General features: G+C 38.9%; 2 protein-coding genes and 1 non-coding gene across 4 annotated transcripts; 1 reads left to right on the top strand and 2 right to left on the bottom strand.

Annotated features, from left to right (window-relative positions):
* Window positions 1-1,222: 1,222 nt before the first annotated feature.
* On the bottom strand, window positions 1,223-5,410 carry gstt1a (glutathione S-transferase theta 1a). Its single transcript, XM_068702796.1, has 5 exons — window positions 5,284-5,410; window positions 4,157-4,244; window positions 3,535-3,691; window positions 2,688-2,864; window positions 1,223-1,687 (listed from the first exon to the last, which is right to left on the bottom strand). Exons 1-5 carry the CDS (start codon window positions 5,387-5,389, stop codon window positions 1,487-1,489), a joined length of 729 nt encoding a protein of 242 aa, XP_068558897.1. The 5' UTR covers window positions 5,390-5,410; the 3' UTR covers window positions 1,223-1,486.
* Window positions 5,283-13,535, bottom strand: LOC137866723 (cilia- and flagella-associated protein 157-like). 2 transcript variants are annotated; one of them, XM_068702795.1, is made up of 9 exons: window positions 13,270-13,535; window positions 11,885-12,159; window positions 10,319-10,481; window positions 9,971-10,217; window positions 9,406-9,506; window positions 8,071-8,239; window positions 7,065-7,227; window positions 6,082-6,160; window positions 5,283-5,577 (listed from the first exon to the last, which is right to left on the bottom strand). In XM_068702795.1, exons 1-8 carry the CDS (start codon window positions 13,350-13,352, stop codon window positions 6,099-6,101), a joined length of 1,263 nt encoding a protein of 420 aa, XP_068558896.1. In that variant the 5' UTR covers window positions 13,353-13,535; the 3' UTR covers window positions 5,283-5,577; window positions 6,082-6,098. The 2 variants fall into 2 exon arrangements, with proteins under 2 accessions (XP_068558896.1, XP_068558895.1); XM_068702794.1 differs by having other exon boundaries at window positions 5,283-6,160.
* Window positions 8,941-9,012, top strand: trnac-gca (transfer RNA cysteine (anticodon GCA)). The gene has a single exon. It is a non-coding gene; the product is annotated as a tRNA-Cys (tRNA).
* Window positions 13,536-15,396: the final 1,861 nt, after the last annotated feature.

Here is a 15,396-nt window from a genome sequence, read left to right as displayed (position 1 = left end):
AAAATTCACCAGCTTTTCATGTGGACGTCCAATCAGTGCTGACGGGAAATTGAAGTAGCCGATTGAGGTAATGAATTCCTTAGTGATGCCATACTGAGGCTGAAAGCTGAGTTAGCAACTGTGGAATCTGTTGCTCTTCATGCATCCAGCGCCGTAATTGAATGTGACAGTAACGTGGTTTAAAGCAAAGACGAACTACGGGAAAATCTACAGGAAGATGTACTGGAAGAACTACAGGAAGATGTACAGGAAGATGTACTGGAAGAACTACAGGAAAATGTACTGGAAGAACTACGGGAAGGTGTACTGGAAGAACTACAGGAAGATGTACTGGAAGAACTACGGGAAGGTGTACTGGAAGAACTACAGGAAGATGTACTGGAAGAACTACGGGAAGGTGTACTGGAAGAACTACAGGAAGATGTACTGGAAGAACTACGGGAAGGTGTACTGGAAGAACTACGGGAAGGTGTACTGGAAGAACTACAGGAAGATGTACTGGAAGAACTACGGGAAGAACTACAGGAAGATGTACTGGAAGAACTACGGGAAGAACTACAGGAAGATGTACTGGAATAACTACGGAAGAACTACAGGAAGATGTACTGGAATAACTACGGAAGAACTACAGGAAGGTGTACAGGAAGAACTACGGAAGAACTACAGGAAGGTGTACAGGAAGAACTACGAAAGAACTACAGGAAGATGTACTGGAATAACTACGGAAGAACTACAGGAAGGTGTACAGGAAGAACTACGGAAGAACTACAGGAAGGTGTACAGGAAGAACTACGAAAGAACTACAGGAAGGTGTACTGGAAGAACTACGGAAGAACTACGGGAAGGTGTACTGGAAGAACTACAGGAAGGTGTACAGGAAGAACTACGAAAGAACTACAGGAAGGTGTACTGGAAGAACTACGAAAGAACTACAGGAAGGTGTACTGGAAGAACTACGGAAGAACTACGGGAAAATGTACTGGAAGAACTACAGGAAGATGTACTGGAAGAACTACAGGAAGATGTACTGGAATAATACATGTATATATATATATATACATGTATATATATATATATATATATATATATATATATATATATAATATATATATAAAATGTGTCATATAACAATTTAAATAAATCCAAATTATCTTTTTAAAACTAAAAACTGTGTTTCAGAAAGCAGTTTAAAAGTTGACAGAATGTTAAAAAATGGACACAGTTGTTTTTGTTTTTATCACTTTAATATTTGTGGCGTTGGGATCATGAATGTGCATTTATTCATGACAAAGCACACACTGATGATACATAAAAACACACATTTGTCCTCATTTCTCCTGGCGAATATTATGCTGAATCCGATAATCACATTAAAGATGTTTAAAACCTGCTGAGGAATTCTGCTGATGAAAAATAAAACCCACCATAACTCAGTGAAATTAAAATGACATGAAGATATTTTGACGGTGGTATTATCTGGTCGCTCTCAGCTGAAGAGCTTCCTAAACTTTGGTTTGAGCATCTCCAGGTCGCTGCTGTTCTTCATCTTCTGCGTCAGGCTGCTCGCCTTCATGATCACCTCGTGGCCTTCGTCAAACAGCTTCTCACCAATAGCTTTCTTCACTCGCTCTCTCCAGACGGTCAGCTTCGGCCGGCCTTCGAACGCGTCCACGCCGACTCCAACGGGCTGAAGCACACACACACACGGACACACACGCACACACACACGGACACACACGCACACACACACACACACACACACACACACACACACACACACACACACACACACACACACACACACACACACACACAGAGAACACAACCTCAAGACACACTTTTTAACCTAAAAATAAAATAACATTAGAGTGAACTGTGTGAAAAGTGTTGGAGTGAGATCACTGAACTTGAGACCAAAGTGATTTTTAATATAAAGTAAAATATTATAATAATATACAATAAATATATTAAAGTAAAGTAATTGAGCTGTAACTCGCAAGAGACGCATTCAAACAAGAGATATCCTGATGTTTAATGACATAATAATGATATAATAAATTTTATTTAATTTTCTGAATCGCAGTTACAAAGTTTGACAGATTAAAACAAGATAACAACACAACAGATAAATATTTCAAATTAAAATTAAATAAAAAGTAAGAACAAGAAAAAAATCTAAATTTGATATATACTGTGTATATATATATATATATATATATATGTATATATATATACATATATTTTAATTTAAAAGATATTTTTTTGTATCTTAAAAGAGGTTACAGAGTTTGTTATAATGGCGTATTGGGGCCATTGTAGGTTAAAAAAAGCCTTAATATTAATATATAATAATATGTAATAGTAATATTCCAAGAAAATAATGTATATTCTGTAAAATTATAAAGTCATTAATTTGAAAAAAATTATGAAACTTAATGAAAATTCAAATAAATAAAAAGCTATTTTGAAAAAATCAGAAAGAAAATGAAAGAAAACATATCTTTTACTGTATATGTGATGACATTTTTTTTAAATTACCTAAATTTAATAAATCTCTTTTCCTGTGAAATCATGATCAAACAGTCACAGCTGTAGAATTAGAAGGAGAAGTTGGTACTTACCAGTAGTACTTGTACCAGTTGTACTAGTAGTAGTAGTAGTAGTACTAGTGGTAGTAAGAGTATTACCTGCATGATCTCAACGATAGCCACCAGATCGGCCAGAGAGATTTTTTCTCCGATGATGAACGGTTTGCTCTGCAGGAATTTCTCCTCCAACATTTTCAGCGACTGATTCAGATCCTCGACAGCGGCGTCCATCTTCTCCTTCGGGACCTCGGCGTCCATGATGACGGGATACAGAGCCTGCAAATCATCAAACACAACACAGCAGTTGTACCGGATCTATTCAGAACCTTTGATGCAGTTTTCTTTGATAGTCAGTAAGATCCTGAACAGTTTTCATTTCAATAAATAACTACAGACGCTTCACTGCCCTGCTGGTAGTAAGAGGTAAATTAAATCAATAATGTAAGAAAGATGAGGAATATTTCGAAGTGTGGATAGAAAAGATGACGCTAAAGGAATAGTTGGAAAAGAGTGAATGTGTTAAATTTGTATGAACGTCATGGAAAAGTAGAATAAAATGAAGAATGCACAAAAGGTGTGAAATATTATAATAATTATTTAAAAAGCTGCCTAGATGTGTAAGAAGATTGAAGTAGTAGGAATAGTTAAACATTAAGGAAATGGACTTAATTATTCTGATTGTCATTTGGAAAGTTGAATAACACCAAAAAAATGAAAAATAAAATTTCTAATATCAAGAAATTCTGAATGTCATGATGTAGTGAATGTAACGTTAACGTTATCAGGAGGAGAGTAACAGTGATACAAAATAAGTAAAGTTACTCCTGTTTGAAGCGGTGAACTGTCTGTGTGTGTGTGTGTGTGTGTGTGTGTGTGCGTGTCTGTGTGTGAGTGTGTGTGCTGCAGAGGGTCTTGTGAGGACACACAGCTGATCCGGGACTCGTACCTTGAGCAGGAAGACCTTTGAGCCGTGAGCTCTGAGGTTCATGTGCTGCCACGACAGATATTCATTAACACGAGCTCTCTGCTTCAGCTCCGCCGGGAACCAGTGATCGGCCACCGACGACGGGTGTTTCTGCACCAGGTACTCCAGGATGGCCGTGCTACAGCACAGACACCAGGACAGAAGAAGAGACCTGTCAACAACTGTGTAGCCCCGCCCCTAAGCCATACCCTGCTTTATGGTCTATTTGACTCTAAATGGACCATAATTTACTAAATGAACATCATGCTGTATTGAAGAAGACTTGAAACTAGAGATTGAGACCATAAACTCATGTTTACAATGTTTACTGAGGTAATAAATAGATAAGTAGAGTCATTTTCTCATAGACTTCTATACAACCAGAGGAGTCGCCCCCTGATGGACACTAGAGAGAATGCATTGTTATTAAATCTATGTTACTTTTGAGTGTTTTAAGCCTTTAAATCCACCCATAAAATTAAGATCCTATGAAACTCTTCCTCCTACTGGTGTCTGAAACATAAACAGATGGACTGATCAGTCCATAACTATCAGCATCAGCTTCATTTATTAATTAGTAGATGTAATGAAGTCACCGTTGTACCTCTCCGTCAGGACGAAGCTCTCGTCCTTCATCACAGGAACCCTCCTCATGGGGCTGATCTTTCCAAACTCCTCGCTGTACTGTTGTCCTGAGACAAACACACACACACATTGTTTGTGTTGCCATGTGAACAGAAAAAAGAAGAAGAAGAAGAAGAAGAAGAAGAATGCAAGTATGTGAAGGGTTGACGCTCCATTTAGGGAACAAGAGATGTAAAGGAAGGAAACGTGAAATAAATAACGGTGGGTTTTTGTCACAAACAATACAAAAATACATATGGACATATGTGTATTTACACATACATACATATAAATAAATATATAGACATACATATATACACACACACTAGGGTCATATTGTAGTTTTGAGAATCATTTTTTTCTTGTTTGTTCCTGAACACACCAGCTGCTCTTGACTGTTTTAGGGAATATTTTTAAAAATTAACTGATTCTGGTGTTGTTTTTATGTATGTTTTTCCTCCTCCCCCTCTGCTCCTTCCCTTATTTCCTTTCCTCATCACTTCCCCGTTACACTCAATCACCTCAGGGACGCAGGACGGTTTTATCTGGACGCTGTGACCGTTGACCCAAGACTGTTTGCTTGTTACGGCCAGTGATCGAGGAGTTAACGTTCACTCTGCTGCTGCTGCTTTCTGGGTGAAATGTGGAAATGTAAACTGATAGCCTCGAGGAGGAGGAGGAGGAGGAGGAGGAGGGATTCTTTTTTGACTTTTTTTAACGTTCGTGCTTACAGTTCAAGGACCTTCTGTTCTTGTGCAAAATGTTGCACAATATGGCAACAAACATATCTATGCAGATTTCTGGAGCAGCATCTTATGCAACAAGTTCAAAGTTTGCAAGTCAACAAACTTTGGAAACGTTTGCAAAACATCTGTTAACTTTCACTTCTAAAAGCTAAAATAAAGTATTTTAAAAGTGAGCTTTACAAATACAAATCACACATGCATGCATCATAAAAAAAGATTGTCCCTCTGTGTGTGTGTGTGTGTGTGTGTGTGTGTGTGTGTGTGTGTGTGTGTGTGTGTGTGTGTGTGTGTGTGTGTGTGTGTGTGTGTGTGTGTGTGTGTGTGTGTGTGTGTGTGTGCGGGCATGCGTGTGCAGGACTACCTTTGGAGAGATCCACCAGCTTGAACTCAAAGGGAATCCCGACCGCCTTGGCGAACAGGAAGACGGATCGGCAGGGCTGTGAGTGCAGGTCCAGATAGAGCTCCATTGCGATGCTTCGTGTCCAGCGGTTCAGTCCTCTCCCGTCCTGCAGAGACTCTTATTATCCTCCCGTCCTGCAGCACAGAGCTCCTCCCCCCTCCTGCTTGGCGAGAGGCTCAGTGGTTTCTAAACGGTGGCGACAGTTCAAAGTGAAGCGGGCCGTCGTGGTTGAGCGGTCTGACCGTAGACCTCGGCCTAGTGAGACACTTGTGTAAACACACTCTGCTGACATTGTCACATTGCTATCTGCTTCTTTTTATCTCCTTATTTCTGATGACTTTACAGCAGCAGGCGTCAGTGGAAACAGGGTTTGACTTACAAAACGCATTCTTTACACATTAATAAAACATCACTGTGAATGTGCAAAGAGAACATTTTACACGTATTTTTCATTAAAACAATAAGTCAACAAAATAATCCTCAGAGTTATGAAAATAACTTTGCAGTCTGTAAACACTCAGTAACAGTAAACAGTAATTATCTACAAATCTACAGAGCAATCTGAGCAAAAACAGGATCAAAGTGACTAAAACCTTTATTTTGAAAGCGAGCGGTGGGATGGAAAACTTTTCTATTTGCCATTTCTGCTTTATTATCATAGTGAGAGGAGGACAGGGCCCCTGGTCTGGACTCAAATCTCCGGCCCATGCGGTAAAGGACTCGGCCTCCTACGCAAGTCCACATTCATCTCCTTCTTACTGCTGACTGGATCTGGTTCAGCGGTCTGCAGAGGTGGAGGCCTCTGGATCACAGCTGGATGTCTTCTCACTGCAGTTTCCTGAGGAACGGACGGAGTGACAGCTTTTAAACAAAGAATTAAGAATTACACGAAGAACACAAGACCAAAACAAGTCCTGTTTATTATCAGTTAAATGTTCTGAAATGAAATTGTGTTTACACTTCTCAACAGCTGGGCTGGCCAGCTCAACGTCCGGCTCTAGTTCAGCTTGTAAAGTAAAAGTATGCTCACCATGCAGACTGGCCTTATTGATGCATTAATCTGTTCATCACTTTAATGTTGCGACTATTAAAGGTGGAGCTCATTTTAACTACTTTATATACTTAGTAATTAGGCTATATACTACTTAATAGTACATGATAGTTTAATAGTAAATATGTTGTATTTAGAACCTGAATCTGCAAAGAAGCCCAAATAGTAACTAATATTGTTCAATAAAAGAAGTTAAAAGTACAATGTTCCCCTCTGAGATGTAGTAGACGAGAAGTATAAAGTTATATAAAATGGAAAAGCTCAAGTAAAGTAGGCAACAAGTACCTCAAAAATGTACTTAAGTAGAGTACTTGTACTTAAGTACATTTCACCACAGCTAAAACAAGAGCACAAAGTTCTTCTTACATCCAGCTCTTCATTTTGAACCAGATTGATACTTTTAACTTCCACCCACCAGAGTCTCACAAAGCCCCGTAAGAAAACACTGAGGTAGTGTATGTGGGAGTTCAGCTGCTCCTTTTGGCCTCAGACAAACGCTCTTTAGTTTAAATGTTTTGACAGTTTAACAGCTGATGTGGTTCTGGTGGGACCGGAGCCTCAGCAGGACTCTGACCCACGCCGCTGATGAGCTGCTGTGAGGAAACAGCTGCAGCGTCTTCTGTTGTTCTTTCTTTTTCTTTTCAAAACAGGAAACAGAGTACACGTTTCCAGTGGAGAGTGATCCCAGTACCTGGCTGGTTTGGAGGGTCGGAGGTCGGAGTTTTCTGTCCTCGGGCGAGTCGTTGAGGGAGCAGGGCCTGGGGCGGGGGGGGCGGAGCCTGAGGGGCGGTGCTCTCCAGGATCTCCTGCAGCCTCAGTATCTTCTGATCGGTTTCGGGCGTCTCCTCCGAGTCCTGCAGAGGACAGACGACATCAGAAATAAACACAGAAACACACTTTTTATTTTGTATTATTTGCCTGAATACATAATGTAATTATAAATATTATATATGATATTTAAAATGTTGAAAGGTCACAAACAATTTGATCAAAATGTGATCGATAATAAACAACACAGGTGAAAGTATGCTTACAAAAATAGATTAAAATACACTATTTTATATTTAGTTTGTCCTTTATTTGTTATTGATGTTTTCCATTTTAAAAGACTCTAAAGTCGTATTCAGGTATTGAGAATTCATTTTTCAGCCAATAAAAATTATTTGAGAGTTTGTTTCTAAACACAGCAGCTGCATGCGAGTCATAAAATGTATACTGGATCACTAAACCAGGTTACAGCCGGTAGAACAGAAGTATTAATCAGAATAAATAAGACAGAAAGTTGTTAAAAGTGGTGACGTGTTGACGGTGAAGCTCTTACGATACTTCAAAATAAGTAAAGATGCATATTGTTGAATATTAATGCTCACATACTCGTCCTAGTTTGGATTCATGCAGAAAAGTGAAGCAGCTGTTCAATTGTTGCTAAAGCACATTTAATCTCGTACTGCACTCAAGTATCATTTTTGTAGTTGAAAAAAAGTTGAACTTTAATCGAGTATTTCTAACATGTGCTACGTAATACTTGTACAGCTGTAGTTACTTTTAGACTTCACTGAATACTTCTTCTACCACTGGCACCTCCCTGGATTAAAACTCTCTGGTATTTAAGAGCAACGAGCGGTTCAAGGTTTTTGTTTTCGAGGCAGCAGGAAGTGAAGCAGCTGTCCCGGTGCTGTGTTGTTTTGTGTTTTTACTGTGAGGATGTGTCTGAGGAGGACGACTCCCTCCTTCGTGACGGGCTCCAGCTGCCTTCTCCTGCTGCTGCTGCTCTCCCTCTGGAGCTCGGCCCTCAGCTCAGCTGACTCAGCTGTTTTCTGACGGATCTCCTTGGACTCTGAGGCCAGGAGCCGTCTGACATCATGACTGAGAGAATCACAGCGACGATGTTTACATGCACACTGATATTCCACTATTATTCCAAGAATGAAAATACTCACATTTGATTACAATAATTATTAGGCCATATTCAGAATGGAGCATTTTCTGACATTTCTAGGACGTGTGAAATATACCGATAATATTCAGGTTTTACGCGGTCCTGTTCTCTTCTTCTGCACAGCTATAAACAAAAACAACAACTTGAAGAACAGTTTTTCTAAACTCGCAGGACGGTGACATCGAGGGTTGACCACAGGAGAGACATGACTGCAGTTGGAAAAAGTTTAGGTTCTGTTAAAGGACGTTTAGCTCATGAGGGCAGCTTTATTGGCCATGTATGCGTCGGCCTACGAGGAATTTGACTTTTTTTTCGTTGCTCTCAGCGTACATACACAGTATATACAAATAAAAAACAAACATGAACAGATATAACCATAAACATTACTACTATGTACAAATTTAAATATAAATATATATACAGAAGTATACATATGAACATAAAAACAACAACAATGACCATGACATGGAGGTAACAGTTCAGATCAAGTACGCACGGCTGCATGTAAATAGTCAAATATTTATCTTCATTAACCATCCAAACAGATTAATGAGAGTACCGTCTTCTTCAGACAAACACTGGAATATTTTGTGCATCTATCCGTAGTCACTGTGAAGCATCATGCAGTGGGGGTGTAGCTCAGTGGTAGAGCATTTGACTGCAGATCAAGAGGTCTCTGGATCAATTCAGGACGCCCCCTGCTCCAGATTTATTATCGCTTCATTGGCTTGGACTCGGGGTGTGAAACACCCGGTCGGGGGTCTTGAAATCCCCCACAGACTCAATACATACGATTCAAGACAAATTACAAGTGACAAATAATTCTCTTATGAATTTAGAGACCCCTGTAATTAGTGTTGAGGCTTTTAGGGGATCTCATGTGTCAATCTACAGGTCTCGGACCCCCAGAGAACCCTCGTATTTCACACATGGTTTGTACTGTCTGTTTACTTCTATGGCGGTGCAGTCGGACAATATTTAGTATAAAAAATGTGGGTGTAATACTTTGAGCGTTTTAACGTTCCTGAAATGCACCTAACATTACAAAGAAAGTGAATCTCAGGTGGTTCGTAGGACGAGAGTAAACTTTTACCTGAGAGAGTCTTTCCTGGTCAGCACGCTCTTGTGGGCGGAGCTACAGTCCTTCAGCTCCGCCTTCAGCTGCTCACACTCCATCATCATCTGCTGCACCTCCTGTAGAAGAGAAGAAGTCAGTGATGAAGTGTCTTAAAGCTGCATTCTCTCTACTGACCATCAGGGGGCGACTCCTCTGGTTGTATAGAAGTCTATGAGAAAATGACTCTACTTCTCTCTTGATTTATTACCTCAGTAAACATTGTAAACATGAGTTTATGGTCTCAATCTCTAGTTTCAAGTCTTCTTCAATACAGCATGATGTTCATTTAGTACATTATGGTCCATTTAGAGTCAAACAGACGATAAAGCAGGGTATGCTTTAGGGACGGGGCTACACAGTGATTGACAGGACACCACTACATCACTCTCCTCAGTCCACTGGTTCCTGTTCACTGGTTTGCGAAAGAAAAAAAAAAAAGTCAGAATGAGGGGGTGTAGCTCAGCGGTAGAGGTATTCAAGAGGTCTTCAGCTCTTGAATATCCCCCCTTAAAGTCTAAATGATGTCTAGCTGTCCTCTTACCTTCCTGCAGGTGGAGAGCTCCGTGTTCACCCTCATCAGAACGTTCCTCAGGTGGTCCCTCTGAAAGCAGAGATCCCTGTCTTTGTCTCGCAGGGCGTCTCTCTCCACCGGCAGAACCTCGCTCTCCTTCTGCAGGAAAGAAAGCTGCTCCAGCCACTTATCGTGAGCGGCTCTCTCCTTCCAGAGAATCCGCAAGGTTTTCCACTTAATTAAATCGTCCATTTGTTTCCTCTCCTCCGCAATCATCCTGTTTGTTGGATGAAGAAGAAGAAGAAGAAGAAGAAGACGATCAGATCATGGAAACGTTTCCCTGCGGATTTAAATGCTAACTCTGTCCTGGTTTTTTACTTTTGCCTCTGCGACTCGTCTTCGTTCTTCTGGTTGTCGACGACGGCTTTCAGCTTCTCGTTCTGACTGACCAGCAGCTTCGTCTGGGTCGCCGTGTCTGACTGCTGCTGCATCAGCAGGCTCAGCTGCTCCTCCAGCTCCTGCTGCTTGCGGGATTTTGCCGCTGAGTGGAAGAGAGGAAAAGTAAACAAGGAGATGCTTCCCAGCTTCAGCACTGAGGTGTTGCATCCGACAATCTGACATTCACAACTTTATGCAGCAATATCAAGCATTAACCTTTGACTTAAGAACCTAGTCTGAGTCGAAGCCACTGCTTCGAGTCTTAAAGCTGCATTCTCTCTAGTGTCCATCAGGGGCCGACTCCTCTGTTTGTATAGAAGTCTATGAGAAAATGACTCTCTCTTGATTTATTACCTCAGTAACATGTAAACATGAGTTTATGGTCTCAATCTCTAGTTTCAAGTCTTCTTCAATACAGCATGATGTTCATTTAGTAAATTATGATCCATTTAGAGTCAAACAGACCATAAAGCAGGGTATGCTTTAGGGCGGGGCTACACGGTGATTGACAGGTCTCTACCAGAGACGTATATGGCATCTCTACGTCACTCCTCCTCAGTCCAGATATGGTCAATTCTATTCATTGGTTGCCAAAAAACAACATGGAGATGGCCGTAATCCAAGATGGCGACAGCAATATCGTTGTACTCGAGGCTTCAAAACATCAGTCCACAAACCAATGAGTGACGCCACAACGACTACGTCCACTTCTTACAGTCTGAGTACACAGAATTCTACTTTTACCCTACCAGTGAGAACTTTTAAGGCGTTTACACTAATGTCTCACAATCAATGTATTCTTCATTTATTTATGTTACAGGTCCAATGAGATGAAAGGTCCCTCTCCTCTGTCCCTGTGTCGTCAAATGTCAAAAAATGCTTCTTTTTTTTAAAGAAAGATTAACAGACATGTACATTCTGAGACCTGATTAAAAACTCGATCCACAGGGCTGCGACTTATTCAACCACTCTACACTGTAAACCCGAACAGTATTACTAACTCATAGGTAATCTAAACCAGTTCATCAGTTAACCAAACTAATTAAACTAATATGTTTTCTGAATGAGTAAGGCTGTTTTAATTTAATGTCAATCAATGTCTCTGAGTAAATATCGACATCTAAATGATAACTTCTGAGTGGAGTTCGTGCTCAATCTTGACGTTCCCAGGAAAATTAAAGATGGCTACCATCTATTTGATTTAAATTCAGAGAAGTTATAGAAATATATATATAAAAAATTAAAAATTAAGTAAACTGAATACATAATTTTTAACTTAAAAATATTACCATAACTTAAATATTCTTAGGTAATCAGTTTACTCAAACATTTTGAGTACTGTGAACTTAAAGTTGTTTCAAATGCTAAATTAATACTAAATATAATACTAATAAGCTGCAGCATTAGTTGTTTTCATTTCCCTAAAGTGCTGTCACTGCAGATTGAAGCAAAGGGGGTGGAAGAAGTAGATTAAAATAATAATAAACACGTATTCCATCGTCTCACCCAGCATCTCGCTCTCAGAGTTCAGTTCATCCAACCGCTGCTGCAGCTTCTTCATGTTCCGGCTGTGCTGCAGCTCCAGGGCCTCTTTGACCAGTCTGTTCGCCTCCGGCTGACTCTTCAGCAGCTGCTCGGTCAGCTCCTCCACCTTCTTCTCTTTTTCAACCAGTAAGCCTTTCAGGTTCTCGGTGGTTTCTTTCTTGTCCTTCTCCAGCGAGCCGTACCAAGAGGTCAGGTCCCCGTTCTGTTTCTGCAACTCGTCGTATTTCAGATTGCATCTGCAGGTTGAAGATGTGTTATTATATGTATTAGTGTGTGAGCATCTACTGAGGTTTGTCTTGTGTAAAATAAAAAAGACTGCACTAAGCTGGAGACAGCTCAAAAAAAAAGTGAATAGATAAACTGATCCACCACATATCATACATGTTTTTATAATAAAAATAGTTTAATAATGATCTGCAAAATAAGTGGAACAGAAACTGAGGTCATTTAAATTACCAATAACATTTAGAAAATGCTGTTGCTCTAAAATACATAAAAGATAATAGACTAACTTAAATACTCAAATAGTGTTGGAGAGCTGTAACAATTACTCAAAGAATATTAAATTATATTCATTGTTTCAGTCATGTTTGAAGCAAACAGTTTCAGGTTAAGATTTCCTGATTTTCTTTGTCATGTATGACAGTACATTTTATATATTTGGAGGTTTAGCACTGATGACTTAATAAAACATACAACTAGAATACAACCTCTGAGTCTGGGAAGTTTTAATCAGCATTTATTCACTAATTTGTGAGATTTTATAGAAAAAACGATAATTTTCAGTTGCAGCCCGAGCTGGAAGACCACTTTACATGTCACTTTACATTTTTTCTGTTTTACCTAGTTGGCTATATCATATATATTATTGTACTGTATCTAAAAACTATTTCTATTGTAGTATTTAATTGTAGTTAAATTTATACTTAACTCAGTATTGTTTAGTCAATGTTGTATCTTTGTTCCAATCAGTTAAACAGTTTTATTATAATTAAAAAATGTTTATTATGAATTATTTTAACAGCACATTTAACAATGTGGCAGTGACACTGATTTAAATTGTCGTCAGTCACAGTTAGCATTTTATTTGGCACAAATAAGAGACACAAACTGGTGCTAATGCTAACAGAACTAACATCGATTTAGCTAACGTTAGCTAAAGAGCAACACGACATTTCTCTTTTTATCAGTTAGGTTACATTCACTAAGTTTAAAAGATACAACTAGAGCATGTATCTACATTTATATTTCATTCTTTGTTTTAATAAACTATTTAGTTAGCCCCCCCCCCCCAGAAGAGAAGCAGGTCTGTAGCGTAACATTAGCTAACGTTAGCTCAGTCTTACCTCTCCAACTGCTCCTCCAGATATTGAATTTGTCTCAAATAGAACGACCTCTCTTTGTCCGTAGAACTGATTATATCCTCCATAGTTGTCTTTTTACGTTTTTTGTATCTCTACTTATTTAAATGCTTTTTAATAAAATAATACAAGATGAGAAAATAACTTAAACTTGTTGCTACGGAATGCTGCCTTCAGTGTCTGCTCAGAAAGTTCTACTCTATTCAAAATAAACTGACCAATAAAGACTTTTCAGACATAATATGATGTATTATGACATGACATTATTGTAAATGGTAACTGATGACTGATTAAGAAACGACAACACATAGGCCCAAAACAAAATAAGCATTAAATGTTACACCTCACACTTTTATTGTGCTCATTGCTTAGAAATGTATGTGGAAAACACTGAAGAAGGTCAAATACTCCAGACAGAGCATTCTAGCGTCTGTCTGCACGATGGAAAGTACAGTGACACATCGAAAGTTTAGCTTAAAGCCTATTCATCAAATAATATGTCGCAAGAGTGAAAACAATGTCTGGTTAGCCTCGAGACTGATAAAAACTGGAACCAGGACTTTCCTGCGGTAGACCTAGTTTCGGCCAGCAAGGTTTGACCTTCTGACTGCCAGCGACACATAGCTGAACCCGGTTTCTGCCTACGTTGCACATCATGCACACATACTGATAGCATCAAGGAAGGAGTGGAAATCCGTGAGCCTGGAGGGATGGACATCCCTGTGCTCCAATGAGGCCCTCAGAAAGTCTAAACCAAGAGCCGCCTCCACCATAATGAACCAATCACATCATTTGTCAAAAATATACATAATACCGCTGCGCACTCTGTTTAAGCGCCCTTTTTCTGTTCTTATGTGCAGATTCTAGGTCCGTGCACATTTAACTGCTGGACTAAATACTCCTGTTATAATTGAATAAATGTAATATTGCTTTTAAGACAATTCAACAAGTCGTGTATTGATTTCTATCCACAACAACATGATATAATATTATATAATATAATGCTACAGTCAACTGTCATTAATGGGCCATTCTACCAAATTGGTTCAAAGTCAGGTTGGAAATATTTTTTTAATTTTGTATGTTTTATTCCCAAAACTTTGTCCGTATATATATATTGTACCATATCTAAAGTACACGTATCTAGTAAAAGAACCGTCAATTTTTATTTTGTATTTTCATAATGTGTTGGAATGTTTTTCCTCTCCCAAAAATTGTCACTACCGAAACATAGTAATATACTAAAGTAAAAAAGTATTATTATTAACCAGTTAAGAATGTGTTTCCTTCCCTTCTCTGAAGAGTATTTTTACAAATATTTCTTGAAGGTTTTCACAATTAAATCAATAAAAATGAAATTTTTACCAAATTTCTAAGATCAATTTATACAATTCGTCAAAATCTAAATGCAATATTTCTTTGTAAAATGCATAATACTGATCATATTGATTCCAGAGTTGATGATTGATACAATTGAACATACATTAAACCAATCAGTATCATAACATTTTAGTTGATAACTCAATATACTTTATTTTTTACAAAACATCCAGTGTTTCGGTAGTGACTGCACTGTTTCGGTTGTGACCACAGTATTTTGTTTGCAAGGTTGTATCATATTTCCGCAACCTTTTTGCTTAATCTTAACTCATAACATGCCTTAGGTTGGGAATATTACAAACACAAATGTTTTGTGGTCAATAGAATCATTTTATTTTTGAAGACATAACGATTGTTCATCCAGAACCATTTAAAGTACAAACATTACTTATCAATGGAAAATTTTGACAAATAACTGATATTATGTTGTACTGTATGTTTAAGAAGGTTCAGTGTCAGACACCATCACAAATCCATTCACAAACTTAGTTTTTCACATACTGCAGTGAACACTCTTGGGCTGATCTGAACATGCCTCTGTGAGACGTATTCTGGTGGATGGATCAAGGTGACGACCTTGTCCACCGTGTACCAGATCTTGTCCTCTAGTCACGGCCAATAAAAGCGGTTTTGCCCAATGTTGGGCATGACTTTGACCTCAAGGGCACCTGCAGACAAATAACGGATGAAATAAAAGGACATTGGGCAAGATATGATAAGTATTGCTTGTAT

The sequence above is a fragment of the Cebidichthys violaceus genome, unplaced genomic scaffold, assembly GCF_023349555.1.
Source record: "Cebidichthys violaceus isolate CVI_PGR_0920_01 unplaced genomic scaffold, fCebVio1.0.p SCAF_89, whole genome shotgun sequence".
In the NCBI taxonomy this organism is placed as follows: domain Eukaryota; kingdom Metazoa; phylum Chordata; class Actinopteri; order Perciformes; family Stichaeidae; genus Cebidichthys; species Cebidichthys violaceus.
The sequence above is the reverse complement of the archived record's forward strand: the minus strand, read 5'-3'. Positions and strand labels throughout refer to the sequence as shown.

Coding starts and splice junctions, on each gene's coding strand:
- gstt1a (XM_068702796.1), bottom strand. CDS start 5,389: ATGGAGCTCTATCTGGACCTGCACTCACAGCCCTGCCGATCCGTCTTC. Junction 3,692..4,156: donor AGCTTCGTCCTGACGGAGAG/GTACAACGGTGA, acceptor TCTGTGCTGTAG/CACGGCCATCCTGGAGTACC. Junction 2,865..3,534: donor CAAAGGTCTTCCTGCTCAAG/GTACGAGTCCCG, acceptor GATGATTTGCAG/GCTCTGTATCCCGTCATCAT.
- LOC137866723 (XM_068702794.1), bottom strand. CDS start 13,352: ATGGAGGATATAATCAGTTCTACGGACAAAGAGAGGTCGTTCTATTTG. Junction 9,507..9,970: donor AGCTCTCCACCTGCAGGAAG/GTAAGAGGACAG, acceptor TCTCTTCTACAG/GAGGTGCAGCAGATGATGAT. Junction 6,161..7,064: donor CGACCCTCCAAACCAGCCAG/GTACTGGGATCA, acceptor TCCGTTCCTCAG/GAAACTGCAGTGAGAAGACA.